The sequence below is a fragment of the Xiphias gladius genome, chromosome 20 (assembly GCF_016859285.1).
Source record: "Xiphias gladius isolate SHS-SW01 ecotype Sanya breed wild chromosome 20, ASM1685928v1, whole genome shotgun sequence".
Lineage (NCBI taxonomy): Eukaryota > Metazoa > Chordata > Actinopteri > Istiophoriformes > Xiphiidae > Xiphias > Xiphias gladius.
In genome coordinates, this window is record NC_053419.1 from 25,340,461 (window position 1) to 25,360,554 (window position 20,094).

The 20,094-nt window shown below is 42.2% G+C and overlaps 3 protein-coding genes across 5 annotated transcripts; all 3 read right to left on the bottom strand.

Moving 5' to 3' along the window:
* Positions 1 to 1,776: 1,776 nt before the first annotated feature.
* On the bottom strand, positions 1,777 to 14,783 carry ugcg (UDP-glucose ceramide glucosyltransferase). Of its 2 annotated transcripts, none has more exons than XM_040157533.1 (10): positions 14,724 to 14,783; positions 9,844 to 9,988; positions 9,358 to 9,460; positions 9,093 to 9,194; positions 8,877 to 8,989; positions 8,265 to 8,443; positions 8,086 to 8,172; positions 7,342 to 7,449; positions 4,513 to 4,591; positions 1,777 to 3,549 (listed from the first exon to the last, which is right to left on the bottom strand). In XM_040157533.1, exons 1-10 carry the CDS (start codon positions 14,756 to 14,758, stop codon positions 3,379 to 3,381), a joined length of 1,122 nt encoding a protein of 373 aa, XP_040013467.1. In that variant the 5' UTR covers positions 14,759 to 14,783; the 3' UTR covers positions 1,777 to 3,378. The 2 variants fall into 2 exon arrangements, with proteins under 2 accessions (XP_040013467.1, XP_040013466.1); XM_040157532.1 differs by lacking the exon at positions 14,724 to 14,783 and adding an exon at positions 14,009 to 14,697.
* A 541-nt stretch (positions 14,784 to 15,324) lies between these two features.
* On the bottom strand, positions 15,325 to 17,553 carry LOC120806152 (molybdopterin synthase catalytic subunit). 2 transcript variants are annotated; one of them, XM_040156962.1, is made up of 5 exons: positions 17,442 to 17,553; positions 16,735 to 16,891; positions 16,473 to 16,596; positions 16,286 to 16,386; positions 15,325 to 16,179 (listed from the first exon to the last, which is right to left on the bottom strand). In XM_040156962.1, exons 1-4 carry the CDS (start codon positions 17,551 to 17,553, stop codon positions 16,288 to 16,290), a joined length of 492 nt encoding a protein of 163 aa, XP_040012896.1. In that variant the 3' UTR covers positions 15,325 to 16,179; positions 16,286 to 16,287. The 2 variants fall into 2 exon arrangements, with proteins under 2 accessions (XP_040012896.1, XP_040012895.1); XM_040156961.1 differs by lacking the exon at positions 15,325 to 16,179 and having other exon boundaries at positions 16,223 to 16,386.
* Positions 17,554 to 18,012: 459 nt separating this feature from the next.
* On the bottom strand, positions 18,013 to 19,682 carry LOC120806154 (molybdopterin synthase sulfur carrier subunit). The gene is made up of 3 exons (XM_040156964.1): positions 19,579 to 19,682; positions 18,231 to 18,355; positions 18,013 to 18,148 (listed from the first exon to the last, which is right to left on the bottom strand). The coding sequence occupies exons 1-3, from the start codon at positions 19,588 to 19,590 to the stop codon at positions 18,022 to 18,024; spliced, it is 264 nt and encodes an 87-aa protein (XP_040012898.1). The 5' UTR covers positions 19,591 to 19,682; the 3' UTR covers positions 18,013 to 18,021.
* Between the last annotated feature and the right edge of the window lie 412 nt (positions 19,683 to 20,094).

Consider the following 20,094-nt stretch of genomic DNA (forward strand, 5'->3'; position numbering starts at 1 on the left):
TACAGATGTGCATTCACTAAGAAAGATGTTGAGACTTTGTAATCAAGATGCGGCATCTCTTGGTTAAAAAAGGCATCTGGTAATCACGAGGTCTAGATCGTGTAACTGGGAGATGCTTTTAGTAATTACAAGTTTCTACAATTAGGAGACACACTGGTTTTATATTTACGAAATAATGATGTTGCAATTACGAGTTCTTTTTATACTTACTGGTTACCGGTTTTGTAATAAAGTTCCCATAAGGACGAAATTAAGATCACGTAATTATGAGATCTTTTTTATAATTACGCTCACAAGTTAAAGTTCTCGTACTTATGAAGTGTTTCATAAATACGAGAAGCCAATTTTGTAATTACAAAATCAAGACCCCATAATGACAATGAAATGACATCTTTTTATAATTACAGTAACAATTTTGTAACTCAGAATAAAGTTCACGTAATTGAGATTTTTTTGATAACTAGATACAAATTTCGCGAAAACAAAGATCTTAAGATTTTTTTTTTTTTTTTTTTTTTTTTAAACAAGTACGAGATATTATACCATGATTACAAAATAGGTTTTGCAATTATGAGGTATTTTTTGTTAAATTACAAGTGAACCATTTCGGTTTTTATATTGACGAGACCGATTTCGTAATTGCAAAACAAAGATCTCAAAAGTTTTTTGTTTTTTTTTTAAACTTCAGTGAATGTGGTATATTTCTGTAAAATGTCAAGTATTTTTTTTTCTTTTTTTTTTTTTTTTGGTCCGTTGGTTTTTTTCGTGAATCACATGAAATGTCATGACCAGTAAATGTCACAGAATACTGGAATTCATTCAGTGCTGAATCGTGTTTAAGTCTTTTTTTTGTCAGGGGAGGGGGGAAATTTAACCCCCCCCCGCCAAAATAAAACAAACCCCAAAACAAAACTAGAAAACTAATTGGATTCATGAGTCAACAAAGTTTCTCTGGTCTCATTGGCGGTTCTGTTTTCTTCCTGCCTCGTTCCCCTGGCAACTCGACACCTTGTACGACGTTTTTTTTTCACTCCGACATCACGCGCTACAGATGTGCATTCACTAAGAAAGATGTTGAGACTTTGTAATCAAGATGCGGCATCTCTTGGTTAAAAAAGGCATCTGGTAATCACGAGGTCTAGATCGTGTAACTGGGAGATGCTTTTAGTAATTACAAGTTTCTACAATTAGGAGACACACTGGTTTTATATTTACGAAATAATGATGTTGCAATTACGAGTTCTTTTTATACTTACTGGTTACCGGTTTTGTAATAAAGTTCCCATAAGGACGAAATTAAGATCACGTAATTATGAGATCTTTTTTATAATTACGCTCACAAGTTAAAGTTCTCGTACTTATGAAGTGTTTCATAAATACGAGAAGCCAATTTTGTAATTACAAAATCAAGACCCCATAATGACAATGACATGACATCTTTTTATAATTACAGTAACAATTTTGTAACTCAGAATAAAGTTCACGTAATTGAGATTTTTTTGATAACTAGATACAAATTTCGCGAAAACAAAGATCTTAAGATTTTTTTTTTTTTTTTTTTTTTTTTTAAACAAGTACGAGATATTATACCATGATTACAAAATAGGTTTTGCAATTATGAGGTATTTTTTGTTAAATTACAAGTGAACCATTTCGGTTTTTATATTGACGAGACCGATTTCGTAATTGCAAAACAAAGATCTCAAAAGTTTTTTGTTTTTTTTTTAAACTTCAGTGAATGTGGTATATTTCTGTAAAATGTCAAGTATTTTTTTTTTTTTAAACAAAACAAAATCAGCCGAACAGAGATCATTTATCAGAATCCACTCTCATTGGCTGATTGTATTCACATTTGTTTGTTTTTTTTAATCCTTAGCGCTGCACAAATCAATATTTCACATGTTGACACTCAATTATACAGAAGCACAGACCAAACAAAAAAAACTGAGGGTCCTATATTTGTAGTTATGACTCGACAACGATGTTGTAATCACGAGAAAATTCGCCTTTTTGACCAAATAGTTGGAGCCACGGGAAGTAAATTCAGGACTTAAAGAATTTACGTCTCTTCTAGAGCTCATTTGTGTCTGGCCCATATCTGAAGAACCGCAAAAAAAGCCTTGCAAACTCCACCACAAGGGGAGTAGTTTTCTTATAATAAAGGGACATAAATACAAGAGAGCGTCTCTAATTTGTTTTTCTTTGGTGAATGCTTCTGTATGACGACACTCATTTGAACGCCGCAGCTATAGAGATTTTTAGCCTGGTTTAGCTCCTAGTTTTGGTTTTTGGCCAAAATTGATTGCCGCAAAATTATTCGCAGATTTTTTTTTTTTGTTTTTGTTTTTTTTTCTTCTTTGCAAAACCTTCCAATTACAGCTACAATAATTTAAAGAAACCGAACGTGGAATTTAACCACAACTGAACTTACATTTTAATGTGAAAACCATCCGTTTTAATTCAAATCTTCAAAATTTTCACCAAGTTATTTCAAGTTTGAAAAAAAGGACCTTTTTTTTGTTTCGTTTTTATGGCTTACAAATTCAGACAGACATCTGACTAAGTATCAGATATTCAAAAAAAAAAAAACTATCTAACTTTAACTTACTATTTAAAAGGTGCATTATTACTGTGGGCAGAGATCTCTACTAAAATGACCTCAAGACACACAAAGTGCTTGTGTATTTTAGCAACTTAAAGTTTTTGAAATTCAAAATATTTATTTGAACTTGAAATAACTTTCTGAAAATTTTATGGAGATGAAAAATGTATATACTTGAAATTTCAAAGGGGAATTCAGACTTCACAACTCAGATGGATTTCAAAGAAAAATATTTCAGTATTACAAATTCAGTTTAAGTTGTGATTACATTTCACGCTTACATACTCCGTTCAAATCATTTTTGCTGTTATTTGCTTCCATAAAAAACTTCACAAACTTCATGAAACACTAATGTCTAAACTGACAAAGAGAAAACTGAAAAATCCACCAATGAGGAGAGAGAATTTTAACCCCTCTCTCTCCTCATTGGTGGATTTTTCAGATTTTCCACTTTTCTGTTCTTCTAGTCTGATCAAAGATCGGACGATTCAGTGCGATGCGTCACTCCCTCCCCTTTTTTTCTTATTTTTTTCCTTTTTTCCTTTCTTCCTTCCTGCGCTCTCATTGGCTTGTTCTGGCATCACTTAAGTTTTAGCACCAAAAAGGAACATAAATAGTTAAAAACACACACAAACAAACATACAATTCAGTTTTTTCGCATAAAAAAACAAAACAAAACAAATAAACATCAGTCTTTTTCTCCAGTCTCCTCCTCCTCCTCCGATCACGGAGAAGGAGGAGGAGGAGGATGAAGGTGCAACCAGTTGCCGTGGTAACTAGACGTCGAGGATCTCTTCGGCGGTGCCGCCGCAGCGCAGCCGGTACCGACCGGTCCTCCAGCTGATGGTCGGGTCCCACAGAGCTGACAGGAAGATCTGCACCGCCATCGACTCTCTGATGAACCAGGCCACCGCGAAGTCCAGCTTTGAGAAGCACAGAGGGCCGCCCTGCAGGATGATGTAATCGATCAATAATCGATCAGAGACAGTCTGAGAATGTAACAACAATCCACAGGCTTGTTTGATATATTTTTTTACGGTATATGAATCTCTGACAGAGCTGTTGAGTCTTTCAACGGTCATTTTGGAGGCTGTAATTTTGGCTGCTGTTGAGCTGTACTGGTTTATACTGAGAGGTGTTCCTAATATTTTGCCCATCCCAAATGACATGAATTAAGGTTGACAAAATATCAGGAACAAAGTTTTATCTAGGTGTACCTGATAAACTGGTAAGTGAGTTCTAGATGAATTCAACCACTGTGTGTCACAGTAACTCTCTCCCTGGAAAATTAGTATTTTCACTCAAGAACCTGATTTAAAACTTAAAACGGGTCTGACGTGGATTTATTTCGTCACTGGAGTCACATGCAGTTGAGAAAAATCACCGGAAAATGTATTTTTGCACCATCAAGGAAAATATCTGAAATTGTTGAGGTAAGTTGAAGCCGTTTTCTCACTCATACGAGGCCGTTAAAGAGTAAATACGTTAGATGACGCGCGGTGTAACGTTACGTTACCGTAACAGCAGCGCTGCATAAATGACCCGTTCCTCCTGTCAATAATCCTAATATACCATCATGCTTTTGGGGGGGGGGGGGTAAACGTAACGGTGCTGTCTTGCTGCGGCTGCGTCCTAAACCAAGCGCTCCGGGATGCGTTCGCTTCGAGTGACCGTGTGTAGCAGTGGTTCTGCTGGGACGAGCCTTTTCCAGTTTACAGAGCTCGGGTCTCTGTCTGAAACTGTCTCTCAGATGATTTGTCAAGAAAATCGAAGGAAAGACAAGACAGGCAGAGACTCTTCCATTTATAGAGAGATCAGTTTTTCATTTTAATTACACTTCTGATTAAAAAGTGAATCCTGAAAAATATATTTTCAAATCAAAAGCATACAATTTTGACTACTGCGAGTACCTGAACTCCGGTGAGCTGGATGTAGTCGGAGATAAACCAGGCCAGACAGTGACACATGAAGAACACCATCATGTCCCACCTGCAACACATGAACACAGGATGGATGCAGCTTTATCACATGAAACGTACCATCCTATCATGAAAGCAAGATTCGGGGGGAAGCGGGACAAAACAACGTCACAAAGTCTTTGCAATTCATCTTATGAACTCTACGCGTTTTGTATTGTTCAGACTGCAAGTAACCATCATAATTACCCGGAGCGCAGAGTCTTTAGATTGTTTTTGTTCAACCGACAGTCAAAAACTCAAAGATATTCAGTTACCATAATGCAAAACTGATGAAGGCGTCAAGTCTTCACGCTGGGGAAGCCAACCATCAAATTATGGGTATCTTTGCATGAAAATTGCCCTAAATGATTATTCAATTATCCAAACACTTACGTATAATCACAGGAATATATAAACAGTAATTTTCTGTCAATCGACTGATCATTGCAGCTCTATTGGACACCACCTTCCGCAAGTTCCGCATCTGAAGAACTGCGTTTCTCTCACGTAAGCTAACACCAAAAGCTAGTTAAAGTTGAGGATGGCGCCGCGCAGGAGGCAGCCCGTTGCGGCAGCTCACGTCTAGTTTGTCTGCTCGAGTGCTGTCTCGTTTTTCGTCTGTCTTCCACTGGACTATAACGGATACTCGACTTTCTAAACTGCTTTCCACGTTTTTACTCGTGCTTGGGCTCTCTGGCACCGCCCTGCGAGACAACAGCAGGCACGGCTCTTACACAGCTGTTGGTGTTACGGTCTACGGACCGTCCTGTGGAAAAACCGGGTACTCCTCACCAACCAGGGAGACGAGACGTGGGTGCAGAGCTGGAATTAAGTGTCAGGCGCGCAGGAGACGGTATAAACCTTTTCTTCCGTCTGTCATTAGGGGGAATTTAAGATCTAGCGGCACTGACGCGACTCCAGATGGAATACCTCGAGAGCAGCTTAGTGTGTTTCTCGGAGACACGGCTGCTCGGACCGATCCCTGACCCGCATGCGGCGCTGGGGGGCTTTCGTGTCATGAGGGTGGACAGAGCTGAGGTGGAGAGGAGGGGGGCCGGTATCGTTTGTTAACATTAGATGGTTCAGCCTTGGACACGTTGCGCTAAAGACATCGAGCTACCAGCTGTAAACATGAGACCTCACTACTACGGAGGGAGCAGGCGAGATTATCCGTACTCCATCATCAGGACTGCAGGCACGACATCCAGAGGCCCTTCTGCTCATATCTGGGGACTTCGACCATACCTCACTGGCCTCCACACTACCCAGCTTCACCCAGTATGTTAAGTGCCACACCAGGTAAAATAAAATACTGTACTGCAACTGCCTCCAGCTCAACACTAAGAAGACAGAGGAGCTGCTGGTAGACTTTCGCACAGCTACACCGTCACCGATCAGTCCAGCGTACATCCCGGAGACTGAGACTGAGCAGGTTCAGTCAGTTCAGTCTTAACAACAAGCTGGACTGGACGGACGACATCACGGTCCTGTGCGAAAAGGGCCAGAGTCGACTAAGGTCCTTTGGTGTACAGGAAGCAGCCTTGAACTCACTGGTGGCATCTGCCATTTTTTATGGGGGCGCCCGCTGGGGAGGCAGCATTGCTGCAAGGGACAAAAATAGACTAAATAAACTGATCAGCAGGTCTGGATCTGTCCCGGGGTGCTCCCTGGACACCTCAGAGATGGTGAGTGAGAGGAGGCTGCTGGCTCCCACCCCCTGTAGGAGTACCCGTGAGCCCTGAGCAGCTCCCGAGGCAACAGGCTGCTCTAGAGCGATTCTGCAGATGGTTTGTTCCTGTGGCAGTCAGCACTGCTCATAGCGATCACAGCCTGATCATTAGCTTTGGCAGTATGAGCGTTATTCATTGGTTATTCTTGCACTGGTGCCACTGTAGATCAGTCCTTTACATGTCATGTGTCACTTTGCTGCAGTTACATCTCAGGGCCGCTGTTTGTGTTCTTGATTTATTGGACTGCTGTTTTTGTTTTTTTACATCGTCTTATACAGACGTATTTCTATTTATTTCTGTATTGATACTAGTAACTGTGTAGGTGGTGATTTTATGTTTTGTACGTCGATGATTACTGTTTGTAGCTCGTTGCTCTAACGCCTAAAGAGCATTTAATCCCCTCGTGGGATTAAACTTTATCTCGCCTCGTCTCTCTCTCTCTCTCTACTTGAACCGTCCGCTCAGGTGCAGTAAGACCCGGCCAGGTAGATTAAATCACTCAGTTTCAGTTTAGGTAAATCTTACATTACAACGCCTTATTTCACTCTTTCCAAACTAACTCGTGTCTGGCCGCTCGCCTGTCTGAGTTGCAGCGCTGCAGTAACTGAGTGGGAGCTAGAGGCTTCTCTGTGGCAGCTGCCGAGCCAGCGTCTACCGATAGACTGCACGGGAGTCGTTTAGGGAACATCTTTATATTGTAGCTACAGAAACAACCCGAGTTACTCTCCCCTTCTAAACTGCATGAGTCTCTGTTTGCACATCGGTCACACGCCGCACCACCCACCACAAGTACACTCTCAACCTGTGGGAAACGCTGAGATTAGATTAGTGGATTTTCTCTGGAAAAAGACACTATGGACTGAGACTAGAACCACCCTTTTCTTAAAAAAAACCAAACATACCCGGGAGAATTCAGCTAGTCCAGACGAATAAATCAAACGCTCCATTTGTTGCTCATTATGAAAAAAAATGCTGAGAACTGTTGTTTTGTTTTATAAATCTCTGCCTAGCAACAGCGTCATCATAACCTGCTCTCTGATTGGCTGTGTACCTAAAGACGTGATGAGCAGCCCAGCCAATGATGAGGCTGGCCAGGAAGCACTCCGAGACGGGCTCCAACACGGTGGCGGGGAGCATGTTGATCCTCAACTTCGTCCACCTGGAAATACGTCAAGAGTCAACAGGGAAAATACACTTAAAAAATACAACTGCATATAAACTACAGTTAAAAAGAATCAAATATAAATGCAGTATGTGGCTGATACACAAAATGTATTTAAAAAAAGATACTGCTTTTAATCGCCTTATTTAGTCATTATAAATAATACAGTTACAGCTGCAACAATTATTTGATTAATCAATTAGTTGATCGAAAGAAAGTGAATCAGCAACTATTAAAAACGATGCCTGGTCCCAATTCCTCATATGTGGACTTTCATTTGTTTGAATCTCATTTGATAGTAAATGGAATATTTTTGGTTTTGTACTCAAAGATGGATGAAACAATTCATGTAAAGACATCACTTTGGACTTTTGGTTTGAAGTTTCTGGAGTAAATGATTAATACAGTTGCAGCCTTTCAATCTCAATAGCTGTCAAGTTGATTTAATCACATAAAAATTCTACACTTGGGGGTTTAAAATATATAATATTAATGAAACCATTTATAATATGTAATGGACATTATTACAGACTGAGGCAGATGGACGGCAGTCGTGAGCAGGTAAAAATAGGTAAACACTATTTAAAAATGAATAATATAAACAGCCTGTCAGATGAGGAGTTCCGAGGTCACCTGATCATGCGGGACTGAAACTGGCCAATGGAGTACGACCCAGAATTCTGCAGCGCCACCTGTGTTGCCATGGAGAACTTCCAGCCTCTGAAGGAACAGATGAAGGAAATCATCAGCTGAACGGCTTTAACCACGAAAACATCAATGAGGTGCTAACGCTCATATGCTAACACGCTAACCTGTCAGCGATGGCTTTAGCCATGAAGTAATCTTCAGCGATGTACTGAGCAAAGGCGACCAATCCGCCGGCCTGATCCAACACATCCTTCCTCATCAGACACGACATCCCCGTCACACACTTTATCCCTGTTACGTTAGCAGAGATGTAGGAACGAGGGTGGGATGTCCCAAAATACACCTGGAGACAGGTTAGCATCTGATAGCATCAATAAAAAGCCACAAAAACCATTTCCTGCCATCACATTAGCCAAGATGGAGAAGCGAGATTAGCATTAGCTGCTGGCTAGTTACAAATCATATGACACTGTTAGGAAATGATCACGTGTTAGCATCAAAACAGCTAGTTACTGATCTTACAAAAATAAAAGCATATAAATTGTAATCAACATATGAATGCAATGTTAGCACTAACAGCTATAAAAAGCTTCTTAAAAACATGGGATAGCTAGAAAATATTTGAGTCGTATCTTCAAAGGCTAGCGCTGAATAGCATTTATAAAAAATAGTTAACCCCAACATTAGCATTGGTATCTGGTCACTAAAGGTTTTTATCGTTTGAGCAGCTGGAAACCATTAGCCAAGTGAGCACGGCGTTAACTCGTTAGCCTTACCTGCTCCAGCGTGGCGGCGAAGCCTTGGCGGTCGGCAACATACGGCAATCCATGGACCAATCCCACCTTCTCTGTCATTTGATTGGTCAAATCAGTCAGGGTGTCGGGTTTCACTGCCGTACACACACACACACATGCCCAGTCAACATTAGCACTGATCACAGTCGACCGTGAAAACCAAAAAACTAAAACTAAATTATCAGTGGTGGTACTGACCTCTGATGCCGCTGTCACAGATCCACACCAGGCCATATTTGGCTCCTTCGTAGCCTGGCATCAGGTTGTTGATCTTGGGGTTGATTCCAACTTTCTTCCCCCCTGAGAACCAAAGAACAACACATGCTACCATTAGCTGTTGACGAAAGACCAATAAAAGCAAGCTACATGAAGTGAGTTACTACATGAGCACGTAACAGCAAAAATGGTGGAATAAATTCAATATGGACTAAATTAAATCAACCAGAAGTAGATAGTTTCTCACCGATGAATAATCGAGCGTCTACGTTGGGATATTTGCCCAACAACTTCTTACAGACATCAACAGCTGGATCGTCCTGATCCTGAACGCACAGCAGGATCTCATACTGTCATAAAAATAAAAATAAAATTTAAAAAAGTTTAAATTACACAACCCTGCCAAACCCTTCCCGAAAACAGACCAAGTTTACTCAGATAGTAGCTGGAAGTTTGTCAGGGGGAACTTAGATAGTAGCACTGGGCAATCAGATGGTAGTTTGGGCAAAGTAAGAGGTAGTTGGGTGGCAGAAAACAGAAGCTGGATGGTAGTCACGGCAGTAAAATGGTAGTCGGGAGATGTAGGAAAGGCTAGTTAGTGGCTTAGTTAAGTGATCGCCAGAGGTGGGTGGAGAGTAATGGGGAAGTCAAGTTTATGGGCAGTCAGAAGGTCACCGGGGCAGTGGAATGGTAGTGAGGGGTAATTAACAGGGTGCGGGATGATAGGAGTCACCTTGGGGTAATCCAGTGAAAAAAATGTCTCCAGGTTGGAGATCAGGTTTGGGTCAACGCCTTTTAGTGGCTTTAATAGAGAAACTCCTGCCAGCTGTGCAAAGGACTGCTTGACCTCTGACCTTTTCCTGTGGAGGTGGAGACGCCTGAAAGACAAGAGAGACAAAAGGTCAGAGATTAAAAGCCACCATTTTAAGTTTATTTGAATGTTCGGATCAGTTTTCTTCTGCTCGATTCATCAAACAAAAGTTTGTCCTCCTCAGCCCAGTTATTTTTTTAGGGCTACACACTTTTCCTTTGTGTTACGTGTCACATGTCTCCACAGATCATCGGCAGGTGCAGAGGACGAACACGTGAACCAAACCATCTTTTCTTCAGAACAGTGCAGGCTGAAAAGTCAAGTTTGGATTCAGTGACAGTCGCATATCACTCTGGACAAATCTGAGAAAAAAAGCTATTTTATATTTAAAAAAATATTTCTATAAATCTTTTACCAGTCACATCCCAACACGGACTGACTTTCTCTTGGAAAGTCTTAGAAACTACAGACAGGCTGGACCATAATTCAATATTATCGACTTTATGATGAACCATGTTATGAGATTTCTTATAATGTCTCAGTCTACAAACTGTCTGTCTTTTTCACCCTTGTTCACTGGTGAGCGGCCCAGTGTTTGACAGGCGCGGTGGAAACGCAGTAGGTTTTATTTCTTTCAATTCATTTCAGAATGAAACTCATTGATAAATCATTTGTTTCTGAGGGAAGATGTAATTTTAGAAAGTGAAGACTGATGAGTTACAGCAGCTCATGTTAACAGAGATGGTCAGATGGTCTAAAGCTGAGGATTTAAAGCTGTGTTTACGGCCACAGGGTACTTGTTTTTTAGAATAACGTAATTATATAGTTTAGGTTATTCATAAGGTAAGTTTGTCAAACTTAATTTCATGCACTGTTCAGATGCCCTCCTGCCCCTTTTCACAAGGAACAGTATTAGAAGTTGTGACACATTTGTTGGGATTGTGATCCTTGTATTTCCATCGTTATCTACAGTACATCATGTCACCGTAAACTGCTATCCAAATATTTTTGCTGCCGGACCGGATTTGGCCCACGGGCTGCTATTTGCCTACCACTGATACACACCACGATAGCATATTGTTCATACCGACATTACAGCATCTGTCCCTGCAATGTCTCTGGTTTTTCCATATTCACAGGATTTCTGCACCAATGTGACGAAACTGGATAAACCAAAAACTTACACGGTGATTTTACCTATAAAAAGGTTTGTATAAAATCTGCAATATCACAGTATACACAGAATGAAACTGATAGATTTTATCCTTATTGTCCATGTATATAGTGATATATACAGATGTCAGAAAATATCTCCCATCTCAGACTGAAGTAGAGCTCAAAAATACCAGTTGATTGACAGAAGATTAATCAGCAACTGTCTTGATAACTGATTCATACTTCTAATTGATTTTTCATCCAAAAAATCCTCTAGTTCCTGATCATAAAATGTGAATATCTGCTGATTTTATTTACCTTGGGTGACAGTGAACGGGACATTTTTGGGTTTTGAACTGCTGGTTGGACAAAGTAAGACATCTGAAGACGTCATGTTGTAAGAAAATGTGATTTTTTTCCCGCTATTTTCTGACATTTCAGACCAAATGATTAATTGTGGAAGTCATCTGCAGATTAATCACAAGTGAAAATAATTCCTACGTGCTGCCTCGCACCTCTTCCTGACATACAGCGAGTGAACGCTAGAGGATGGAGTGTGGTGAGTGGGATGCCAGAGGAGGGGGATCAGCAGTTTTTTGCACCGGTTGTGATTTCTCCCTCTGAAAGACTGAAAGTTTTACTCATTTCCTCAGCTAGAATAATATTATTTTTTGTGGTCTGTATACCCTTCTATTTTATATGGGCTGTAATGAAGAGTTATATTTATCAGCTGTCAGTTAGTGTCAGTGTACTTGTTCGCTCAGCTTGTTCGCTGACGCAGGGACCAGGTCGGGGCCCCTTCGCTGGGAGACAGCGAAACGATCTGATCGCGTCCGGTCAGGAGTCGGTGTTTGGCTGAAGCATTCGGTGTGAAACGGATCCTGTGAGACCCTGCGGCGGGATTCAGAGCAGTGACACCGAGGTGTTTCACTCGGAACCCGTCTGCTGCGGGTGACTGCTGACCGCTGTTTAAAACGGGGCTATATGCGAGTTTCTGCTATCGCTGCATAGCCAACGTTAGCATCAACAGCTGTCCCCTCACCAAGAGCTCCGGCCCTGGTTGCGTCTACATGAGCCGAGGTTAGAATCCGTCCTCCGAGCAGAGCCGCTGCTTCAGACAGGACCGGGGCTAGCTGGTTAGCATGCTAACTTCAGTAGGAGAGAAGAAGCGGCAGAGACAGAGGGAAACCCACAGCTAGCACCGGCGTCGGTGAGTGATGGAGTCAAGTTTGACCCGCAGCGTTTCCTCTAGTCTGGTGAGGAACCAGCTGACAAACCGAGGTCTTTTCTCCTCCATTTGTAGCCGACAATCATAATTAAGACAGATGAGGTCGCGAACTGCTCGTGATACCCGGAAAATAAGTAAATCCAAAACAGACTTCCGGTCAGTCTCCAGAGAGGAGCGGTCCTGAGCGATGATGCAGGTCCAGTAGTTCCCAAAATGTCCGATTCATCTAATGAGTCAACGTGAACCCAGAACGGACTGAGACGGTCCAGACCACACGGTCCATTACGTCACCTTCTCCTAACGTTAACAGCCGTCCGAAAAATATCCCTCCGTATTTTTATCTATGGGAGTAAGGGTTTTAAATAATGCTCTTGAAGCCTGGAAACAGAACGTACCTCAACATGTATTCTTCAGTATTTCAGTTTTCATCAACAGTCTCGGAAGAATTATATGAAATCTGTAACACTGGAAAGATCTGCAGTCGTAAACTCCTGGGTACTTCTGAAAATCCTATCAAAGTCGCAGAGAATTGCATAACGAGTGTTTAACAGCCCGTAAATCCTGTGTATTTGGCTAAATGAATGAAAATGCAGGTTAACGGACCAACTACGAAGAGCCGAATTCCGATCAATGTGACCCACACATTCAATGATCCTTCCGGAACTTTCAAGGAACGTCCAGGTCATATTTACTGATATTCAAAACGCGAAGCATTAATTCAGTCGAGTTCAAAACTCGGGACCAGCTTTGAGTGATTAAACATCTTAACACCAGGCCATGTGTGTCGAAATCTGATTTTAACCCGTTTCACAACGGATTTTTGGAGTCACACCAACTGAACTAATGAGGAAAGAAACGGAAAAAACCCTCGTATTGCTCCATAACCTTTAGTTTACCACAACTCCACCGCACCAGACACCGTTACAAAGATGCCTTCTTTATGGTCACAAATAAAGTTAATAAACTACAGCAAATCTATGACATGGTTTGTAAAATTAACAAATCTCCTCACTCCAAGAAAGTAAACTGTTTTCAGTTTAGTCTGTACCGACAACCACCGTGTAAAGTTGGTGGGAAAACATCGGGAAATAACCCTGAAATTATTTCACAACCTTGAAATTTAGGGGATTAAGTACTTTCACGAGAATTAAATCGACGCCGAATGAAAGAGCGTATCATAACACTCTAACCAACCATTTGCTATTTTCTACCATGCGAGATTAACGGCCGCCAGACACAACATTATTAAATCGTCAGATTTTAAGACGCAATTCGGCGTCAACCGAGGAAACAGGAAATTTACAAGGCCAACTCTTAAATTGTGACGGAACCGAGTTATACCTGTAAATAATGCAAATAAACCCGTTTCCGCTTCTTTAACGTCTCCCCCATCTGGTAAAAGATTAGATTAATATAGTTTCCCAGAAACTACACGGACCCCGAATGAGAGAAATTAGGTGGCAGAGCTAACCGGCTAGCGGTTAACCAGGAAAACGCCCAACAGCTAACCGTTTAGACAAGCATGATTTAGCAGCTCTCACGCATCTAGAAACCCGCCGAGAAGCTTTGTTTGCTCCATTTTTATGTTTCATCTCGAAAGGTACAATTATATTTGGATAAACCACAGAGATAAATGTAGGAAACAGAAGCGTCACTCCGCTAGCCGTTAGCTTAGCCGTTAGCCTAGCGGAGCCGTACACTTACACGTAAATGATGGACATTAAGTGCATTAGCCACAGCACGAAGAAGAGGATGAAGCCGAACACGGCAAGTCCCTGCATGGCGAGGTCCAGCAGGGCCATGGCGGTCAGCGGGGGCTGCCGGGGCAGGAGGCCTGCCGGGGGTCACAGAGGCTCAGAGTAGAGTCGACCAGCTAACCGGCCTCGGATCGGGACCAAACAGAGGAGCGGAATGAGAGGGTCCGATCCTGTGTGGCGAGGAGCTCCGCTGGGTTTACACCAACGATCCGAACCAGTCCGGGTCAGGGGCTCCGCTAACGGGGACACGGCGACCGGGCTCGGCCAGGTGATCCTGGTGTCCGGTTCACGGTACGAGGTTCAGGGGTTTGACGGTCAGCAGACCGGCCGACGGTCAGCTGACCAACCGGGGGTAGCGACGGCACAGGGCGGTGACGAATGAGCGAAGACTACTTCCTGTCTACTTCAAAATAAAGCCTTTTATTTTCAAACGCGTTTGTGTTTTAACGGTTCGGTTCCGGTAAATTCGGAGTTACAACACAGCTGATTGCCAACGTTTACGGTGCATTAAGACCCCTTACAATGTTGCCCATTTTATGTTTCAGCCTTATGCTAAACTAAAAAAGGCTCGGTTTTTGCTCCGAAATGCTTCGTCAGCCGTGAGACCTTTTATATAGACAGGTGCGTGCCTCTCCACATCACGTGAAATCAGTTGAATTTACCACAGGTGGACTCCAGCCAAGGTGGAGAAGCACATCAGAGATGATCAAGAGAAACGGGAGGCACCTGAACAAAATTTCAAGTGTCTGACACTTATATCGATGTGAGATTTCATTCTTTTCCTTTTTAATCAACTTAGAAAAGTGTCTCAAATTCTGTTTTCACTTTGACACAATGGGGAACTGAGTGTAGACTGATGAGCTTGATCCTCTCTGAATGAACTGCATCTGCCTTATTCACAAAGAACGTGTAGAGTTCAAACTGGGGAAAAGAACAATAACAGAAAAAAGCATAATACAGATTGAATCAAAGGTAAAAGGGTAATTTAACTTTAAAAGTTTGGTTTTTAAAATTCCCACTATTTTATGTCTTTATTTTCCTGTTTGTCTTATTTGACTGTATATCGAATATTTTATTTTATTCGCTGTGCTTTTGTTTTTTTTTCATAGTGCTGCAGCGTTTTTTGTAAAGCGCTTTGTAACATGATTTTGAAATGTGCTGAACAAATAAAGTTTACTATTTTATTAACGATTAATATAAATTAAAATTAGGTTTAGGATACACAAACAGAAAACATAACCTTTAACCACGTTCAACAAATAACAACAAATAACCGTGTGGGTTATCAAAGACTCTGCTGATCATTTATTGAAGTCATTAATAGGAGTGTAAAGTTATTGCCTTTCCATTTGTATAAATGGAGACAGTATTTATCAAATAATATGGTTAAACTGATTAAACTGGAGACTTCAGCTGTTATTTAATGTGGAAGAGAATATCACCCAATAGGAGTAAAGATAATGTGTAGCAGGATCATAATAAAACCTCCTTGCTGTCTAAACGAGCACAAGCTACCTGGTAAGCTCCGCCCACACAGGTGAGCCTAAGAAACACTGGCACTCCTCTCAAAACGGAAACATTTTCCACCGCATCACCGTCTGATGAGGAAACAAGATTTTGAAAGATCCAGGAACACTTGACAGCTAAAGTGTTGAAACTGCTCCACGTTTGTTGGTCCTCTGCCAGACCTCTCTGACAAAACTCACATTTTAAAGAAATCATCTTCACCAGGAAACCACACATCTCCGGAGTCAGTCTCTGGAAAGAATAAAACCCTAACAGATCTGTTGTATTCATTTCAGAGACCAGGGGCCTGAGGCGTCAGGACCAGGGTCCAGAGTCTCTGTTTGAAATGACTGTTTTTCAAAACGACTTGGATGTCTTTCTGGTTTGTGGGACAGATCCACTGTCCACTTTGCGTAACGTGTCCATGAAGACAAGGACGACATGAACTGACCCAGTATCACCACATTGATTGGTTAACAGGTGATCAGTCTGTTAAATACACTCCGTGTCCAGTTTATTAGGAACACCCAGCTCAAACCAGGTAGGTCTGCTCCAGCAGTCCTGCGATTGATCCTCCTTCATGAAGGTTTCAATGTTCAGTTTCTGTTGAAGCTGTTTGATCATTTTGGAGGATGCACAGAGAAAAGTCAGTAACTTTAGTGTTTTGTTAAATTCCACACTTTATTTCCACCAGCTCACATCGACATGTTTTAATCACCTTTATTTAACGTTCATGTTTTCTCTCTGAACTTTACTGTGAGCGGACCAGGGACACTCAGAGTTCTCCTTCCAGCTCGTCTCCCGCGTGTCGTAAACCTCCTGTCGATCAGAGTCACATGATCAATAATCACACTTGATAACTCATCAATAATCCGGACGGCCTCTTTGTGTCTGTGGGTCGGTACCTTCTTCCAGATGGGGATTTTGGCCTTCAGCCGGTCGATGCAGTGCTGGATTGCTTGCTGGCCGTCGTGGCGATGAGGAGACGAGATCGCCATGGCAACGCTGGCCTCGCCCACCTTCACCATCCTGAGGGAAGAAGGTCACAGGTGAGTTTGAGTTTCAGCGCCCTCAGATGCAGCAGAAATCTGTTCTATCATTTCTTTAGCGTTTTGCATCAAACTGTTCAACCACCACAGTTAGCGTTAGTTAGCGTTAGCCTCTCACCCCAGCCTGTGGTGGACACAGATGTGTGTCACGGTTGGCCAGCGTTCTCTGATGTCAGCGCACAGTTTGGTGAACTCTGATTGGACCATGAGCTCGTACGCCTCATACTCTAGACCAATCACCTTTCTCCCCTCCAACTCGTCCTCACGGGTCGTACCTGCACGTGCGCGCCCACGCACGCACACACAAACACACAAACACACACACACACACGTTTGCTTTTCTCAAAATATCACAACTTTACCTTGAAATATTTAGATTATTTTCCCCTTTGAAATATAAGGACTTTTTCCTATATCTTAAAATATTCCACCTTTTTTCAGTAAATATTACGAGTCTTTTCTCTTAAAATATCAAGATTTTGTTGCCAAAAATAATATTTTCCTCTGAAATAGTCCAACTCTTGTTCTTCTCTATATTATATTCAGACTTTTTCCACTAAATATTATGACTGTTCTCCCCAAACATTACATTTTTCCTCCAAACCTGAATGAGTCTTAAATATTCCAGTTTTTTGCCAAATAGATATCACGACCTTTTCTTGAAACATTGTGCCCCCACTTCCCCCACAGTTACCCCAATACCCTGGCAATCATTTCTAAAACATCTGAAGACAGAATGTTTCACATGTTAGAGAAATGTCTGAATTCTGTGAATTAACAAATATTTCTGCTGCTGTAAATAAATAATGGAAATCAAATATGAACCTATAAATACTGAAACGGCACCACAGGAAGCGCTGCTGACGGCGTCCACAACTTCCTTCACAGACAGCCAATCACGGCTCAACTTGAGGACGTCTCTCCGCTCCTCTGACATCTCTGTAAAAAAAAAAAAAAATTTGAGAAATTTTCCAGTGATTTTGAAAACAGAGCAGATATTAATTTCAACGGACCATCGATAAATACATTTTCAATCTCATAATAACCAGAAAACACCTCTAACTGTGGAATATTTAAAATGTCGTCTAAATCTTAAATTATCAAAATTACACCAAACAAAAAATTAATAATACAATTTTTTTTCTCAAATTATTACGACTTTTTTTTGGTCATTTTTGAAATGTCCTCATGTCATTTCGTGTGGAACACAAAAGGAGACGCTCGCTCTACATCTTCCACTCTCCCACCTGTAGTTGACCTGTAGGATGATCTGATTGGTTGTTGCCAACATGTTGTTGTTTCCTGTTGTAAATCAGCACCTTGCTGACAAACACAGGCGTGTCTGAAAACTCTTGTATCGATCTTTCATCGATTAAAATCGATCACTTACCGTCTCCCCGGTGTTTTATCCTCCGCTGAGGGGCGGCACCACGGCCACCTCGTCCCCGTCTCCCAGGGTCACCACCTGGTCGCCAATGGCAACGTACTCCTGACGCACCGCCAACACCACCTGATCCTGCAGGACAGACAGTCTGAACACACGCACGCAAACACGTTAAACGCACACATTTGGACGTTCGGACGTCTGTATTCAGTCGCTTTTGTCTTTTGTACCTTGGGTGTCGCTCTAGCAACAGTCTCCAAAGGTCCCGGCTGCTGATTGGTGTCGGCGCGGCAACAATCTCCTCCTGCTTCACTCCGGTCAGCTCCGCGCTCTTAGCAAAGTACAACACAAACACCTGAAGAAGAAGGAGAAGATATAGTCAAGGTGAATGATCGCTACTTACGGTCATGCTTTTATTTTTATATGAAGTAGCGATGAAACGATGTGAAAATTTCATATCACGACGGTACAGGACCAGAATTGTCATGGTTTTGTTAAAATGTGATGAAAATGTTCAAAAAGTACTGATACACACACTGAACTCATTTCATCATCGTCATCGTCATCATCATCATTTTTGTTGTTATTTTATCATCATGATTATTATCATGATCATGGATGTTCTTTGCTCAGATGAAACCAAACCATATTTCTTTGGATCAGATGGAGTCCAGCAGGTTTGCTGTGGACCTGGCCCGGACAGTGCCGGCCGTGAAACGTGGAGCCGGGGGGTGTGTGTGTGGGGGGGTATTTACAGCTAGCGCCACCAAAGCAGGTTTGTCTCAAATACTGAATGAAAAGACGACTCCCAGTCTCAAGAAGCTCAGCAGGAGAAGAGTTTTCCTGACATGACAATGATCCCGAACACACGGCGAAAATTAAATAAGAAACAAGTGGACCTGGACAACTAGGACCTGGACAAGTCTGCCCCCTGACGTGAATCCAACAGAAGGTCTCTGGAGTTTTTTAAAGCTGAAGGTAAAGCAGCGCCCACTCAGCTCTGCTCTTTCCTCTAAAACCAGTTTCTAACATCTTCTCCGCCTCAAAACTTCAAGTACAGTTTAAAAGTCACCACAGGGGTCCGGTCTGAGTGTGAGGTCCTGGACTGGTCCTGGACCGGGTGTTAATGTCATTCTGAACATGATCTACGTCCTCGCGCTTGTCACGAGGGATTTGCAGCATCTGATGTGGTTCTGCCTTCAGGCAACGTCCGACTCGGAAGCCATGACAGATGCCAGGTCCTACAGATCTCCATCTGGAAAACTTCTAATTTAGAACTTTATCACCTACATGACAACATGTTTCTCTTTAGCAGGAAGATCAGGGTGATTTGTTGTATCTAAAATGGTCCCTTTTACATTCGGCGTTGATTTTACTCATGACTACACATGCTGTCATCTAATTTTAAACCTTTATTTGGTGTAGTTGGACAGTTTGCCCCGTTTATCCAAGCGGTGTTAAATTGACGAGAAATGTCAGTGAAGTCTGGCGTGCGTTTCCCTAAACAAGCTAACATCCTGAGAACGACAACGTAACGACAGCTGTGTCGCAGAGGCGTTAATATACCGGGGAACTCACGTGAGCAGTCATGAATGAGTCTGCAGGTTCCGGACAGGTGAGTCTGAACGGGTTCTTCAGGGGAGCGTCACGTCTCCTTTGAGACTTAATGGCGGTGGGTAAAACTACGGTGGCTCCGAGGGTCAAAACACATCACCTCTGAAAACACAGCGACATTTCCGGCCAATCTCCTACTGAAGCAGAACAATATGTTGAAACACCAAACGTGCAAAGGGTTTCCGGTGAACTACACGTCCTGTGGATCTGAACCCCGAGCTTCAGAAGCGGGGTTCTGTGGTACTTTGAGGCTCGAAGCTCGCACCACCTGAAGACCCCAGCAGGGTCTTGTAATTACAGGTAAAAGTCCTGCAGGAAGCATCCTACTGAAGTAAAGGCACATAAATATCTGCAGCAGGATGTAGTTAAAGTATTAAAGGAAAAAGTACCGGTTTGGTCGCTCTGACTGATCGGTTATTAGATGATTAATACTGAAGCATCAGGGTGCAGCTGCCAGTTGATGGTGGAGCTGGTTTGACC

Excerpts from the sequence above, each read along its gene's own strand:
- ugcg (XM_040157532.1), bottom strand. The coding sequence starts at position 14,106 with ATGGCCCTGCTGGACCTCGCCATGCAGGGACTTGCCGTGTTCGGCTTC. Across the intron at positions 9,989-14,008 it reads TTAATGTCCATCATTTACGT|GCGTCTCCACCTCCACAGGA; the intron begins GTAAGTGTACGG and ends CTTGTCTTTCAG. Across the intron at positions 3,550-4,512 it reads TCCAGCTCACCGGAGTTCAG|GGCGGCCCTCTGTGCTTCTC; the intron begins GTACTCGCAGTA and ends ATCATCCTGCAG.
- LOC120806152 (XM_040156962.1), bottom strand. The coding sequence starts at position 17,553 with ATGTCAGAGGAGCGGAGAGACGTCCTCAAGTTGAGCCGTGATTGGCTG. Across the intron at positions 16,892-17,441 it reads TGCCGTTTCAGTATTTATAG|GTACGACCCGTGAGGACGAG; the intron begins GTTCATATTTGA and ends GCGCACGTGCAG. Across the intron at positions 16,387-16,472 it reads AAATCCCCATCTGGAAGAAG|GAGGTTTACGACACGCGGGA; the intron begins GTACCGACCCAC and ends TCTGATCGACAG.
- LOC120806154 (XM_040156964.1), bottom strand. Across the intron at positions 18,149-18,230 it reads TTGCTAGAGCGACACCCAAG|ACTGTCTGTCCTGCAGGATC; the intron begins GTACAAAAGACA and ends GCGTGTGTTCAG.